Source organism: Penaeus chinensis, chromosome 28 (assembly GCF_019202785.1).
Source record: "Penaeus chinensis breed Huanghai No. 1 chromosome 28, ASM1920278v2, whole genome shotgun sequence".
In the NCBI taxonomy this organism is placed as follows: domain Eukaryota; kingdom Metazoa; phylum Arthropoda; class Malacostraca; order Decapoda; family Penaeidae; genus Penaeus; species Penaeus chinensis.
The window spans coordinates 8588573-8591985 of NC_061846.1; the positions used below are offsets into that span (position 1 = coordinate 8588573).

A 3413-nucleotide genomic window follows, 5' to 3' on the forward strand; every position below is an offset into this window, starting at 1 on the left:
CAATTTCCAACGATGTCAAGCTCGCCTACTTTTGATGGTTAGTTTAATGGATTTCCACACGCAGTTTTCTTTTGTAATACATTCATAAGTTATGTAATAAAACGAAGGTGTGTAAAAGTTTCATTCAATGCTTTTATTCTTGAGAGCTGCAGATTCACTTGTCCTTCTGACCCAATAATCATGCGATGTTCATTTCATATATTCTTATTTGATTTGTAATGGTTCGTTAATGCTTGATTTACAGACATTTTAGCTTATTTTTTTTTTTTGTTTAACGTCAGCACTTTCATTTTTATTATGAATATGTAGACAAGAAGGTAAATTGAAAAGCCCTCAAAACGCCTCGATTTACTCTCACTGCCAATAAAATCCTCATGAAGATCTCCCTCATTTTCCTCCTCCAGCAGCTATCCACGCGTCGACCTCTTCCTCCACGAAGACCAGAGGCCCAGCGGAGTCCAGCACAAGGTCGTGGAATTTGCGGATGTCGAAGGCCTCCCCCAGCTCTGCGGCAGCTCTGGCCCGCAGGTTGGAAATAGTCAGCTGTCCGACCTTGTAAGCGACTGCCTGACCCGGCTGCGTGATGTAGCGGTCGACCTCGTTCTTAAGAGAGAAAGGAAAACAGAGAGAGAAAATCTTATGGGTGAGTTTTGGCGAGCAAATCATTACCTTTTCGTGTTGTTTCTTGATGCGAGATGTGATTAAGGTAATGTCAGGTTGGTAAGATGAAGCAGTTGAAACATCGAGCGCACTCAAAGACCACACCCACCTCGATGTTCTTGAGGGACAGGGCAGAGTGTTGTGTCATGAAGTCAACAGCCTCCTGGCGAGTCCAGCCAAGGGCGTGCATGCCCGTGTCCACCACCAGACGGCAAGCTCTGAAGATCTCGAAGGAGTAGTGGCCGTACCTGTAATGAAAGGGGATATTGAATTTGCAATCCATCAATATGCTTGTTATCTCCCCCTGTCGCTCGCTCACTCTTCCTTGCTTTGCCTATTACCTTCTCTCACATTTCTCTAACGCTATCTAAGTCTACTTTCACCAATCAAACATATATTTGCTAAACATCCATCTCCAACCTCCCTTCACAACAACATACAGCATCATGATCTTCTGCAAAGTCAGAGCTCCTACAGCAGGTACCTGTCGTAGGGATCCCCGAAGAGTCCCATGTCGAAACCAAGACTCTCGGAATAAAGCCCCCATCCCTCCAAGAAGCCGGTGTTCATGGGGAACCTGGAGGGGGCCTGGTAGTAGTTCCTGTCTTCCATGACTCTCCTGAAGAAGGGCATGCTGGAGGACTCGAGGCTGTGAGAGCCCTGCAGGTGGTGGCCCGGGTTGCCTTCGTGCAGGGAGAGGGTCATGATCTCGTAGGTCGGCCTTCAGGCGAGAGGACGGGTTAGTGAGGGAAGGAGAGAGAAGGAAAGGAAGGTGGGAGAGGGGAGGGAAAGAGGAAGAGGGGAGGGAAGGGTAAAAGAGAAGGGACGTGGGAGAGGGAGGTGGGAGAGGGAAGGGAAGGGGGGAGAGGGAAGGGAAGGGTTAGTGAGGGAAGGAGAGAGAGGGAAGGAAAAGGGGAGAGGGAAGGGAAGGAAGGAGAAGGAAGGGAAAGGGAGAGGGAGAGAGAAGGGAAGGAGGGAGAGGGGAGAGGAAGAAGAAAAAAAAAGGGGAGTAAGGGAGGATAGGGGTAAACAGAAAGAAACGGAGACAAAGAGAGAGAGAAAGGGAAATAGTACGCAAAAATATAAACTTGATATGTGGAACAGAACCTACTACTGTTTCCTATCATTGGATCCCCCAGTCCAACCTGTATACCTAGATTTCAAGACACACATAGTAATCATATCCACATTAATAATTGAAGAGCGACACATTTCAATAATAAAAAGTAACAAACTTCTTACTGTTTATCATAGAAATAAGTGTTTACGAAGAAGATGCCGGGCCGAGAGCCGTCGTAGGATCCTGTCATGTAGAAAGCAGCAGTGCCATCCGGAGAGGGTCTTGCCACCAACCTGCACCGAACACGCAAAGGCTGACGTCATTATCACCGTAATCTTTATGGTACTTACATCATTATCCTCATCATTCCTTTGGTATCAAAACTCAGCCATTATCCTCATTATCCCTTTGGTATCAAAACTCAGCCATTATCCTCATTGTCCCTTTGGTATCAAAACTCAGTCATTATCCTCATTATCCAATTGGTATCAAAACTCAGCCAATATCCTCATTATCCCTTTGGTATCAAAACTCAGCCATGATCCTTTGGGCATAAACGCAAAGTCATGATCCCCCTGGCGCCGATCCGTTCGGTACTAACTCTCATCCTCTTCATCTTTATCAGAAAATACCAACCCTAATTCTTTCCTTTCTCTCATGCTATAAAACCAACAGACACACACACACACACACACACACACACACACACACACACACACACACACACACACACACACACACACACACACACACACACACACAATAATGACTATTAATAATAAATCAAAATAAAATAAAATAAAGCGTACTTGAGCTCCGTCTCGGGCAGGTTCATGAAGACCTTGGGGAGTTCCGGAGGGATCACATCGTAACTCAGGTGCTCGAAATAAGCCATCATTTCATCTGGGTCGTTCAGGTAGAATTTCGAGTCGTTTCGAATCATGTCCGAGAACTCAGGCACGCTCATGTCGTAGCCGAGTTCTTCGATTACCTGTAAACGTGGTTCTTCATCAGATTTCTTTAGGTATCGGGTCTCGTGAGCTCTGGGTCAGCTCCCACTCACCCCCCCCCCCCTTCGCCTCTCACTATGGTTGATGCACTTTTTTGGTCACTGCTACTGCTATTCTACTACTATTATTGCTGCTGTTACTACTACTGAAGTACTACTAATGTTATTACTAACACAACAACTACGTTTACTATTACTACAAGTGTTACTACTACTATTACTAATGTTACTGCTACTTCTGTTATTACTATTAGTACTAGCAGTAGTAGTATTACTGCTATTAGAACAACTACTGTTTCTACTAGTACAACTTCTCGTACTAGTACTAGTAATACTGCTGATACTACAACATCGACTACTACTACAACATCAGCTGCAATAACAACTACCAGTATTACCACTTCTCCATCTCACTAATTTCGTTTTCTTTACACCTGCATTTACCTTCGCCATTTCTCCTTCAATGCGCGTGACTTCATCCAGACCGAGTTGGTGGATGTCAGACACTCCCAGATTGGTCGAGGTGTGGAATCTGGTGGAGGATTCGGTACGTTAGCCATTAAAAAGTCTGATTTTGATGGGTTTGAACCGGTAGAATGGGTGGATCCGATTCGATACTGTTTTTTTTTTCTCTCTCTCTCGGTCTGTACGAAACTTATTATCGGTGTCTTTATTTGTTTCATG

At 44.9% G+C, this 3413-nt stretch overlaps 1 protein-coding gene across 1 annotated transcript in view; it reads right to left on the bottom strand.

Annotated features, from left to right (window-relative positions):
* Positions 1 to 335: 335 nt before the first annotated feature.
* LOC125040119 overlaps positions 336 to 3413 on the bottom strand; it is a 7800-nt gene continuing 4722 nt past the window's right edge. Inside the window, exons 7-12 of the mRNA XM_047634630.1 lie at positions 3174 to 3261; positions 2530 to 2711; positions 1903 to 2013; positions 1145 to 1381; positions 770 to 908; positions 336 to 603 (exon numbers count right to left, since the gene is read on the bottom strand). Coding sequence (XP_047490586.1) covers positions 388 to 603; positions 770 to 908; positions 1145 to 1381; positions 1903 to 2013; positions 2530 to 2711; positions 3174 to 3261 — 973 coding nt within the window. The 3' untranslated portion in view covers positions 336 to 387. The remainder of the gene's footprint in view (positions 604 to 769; positions 909 to 1144; positions 1382 to 1902; positions 2014 to 2529; positions 2712 to 3173; positions 3262 to 3413) is intronic.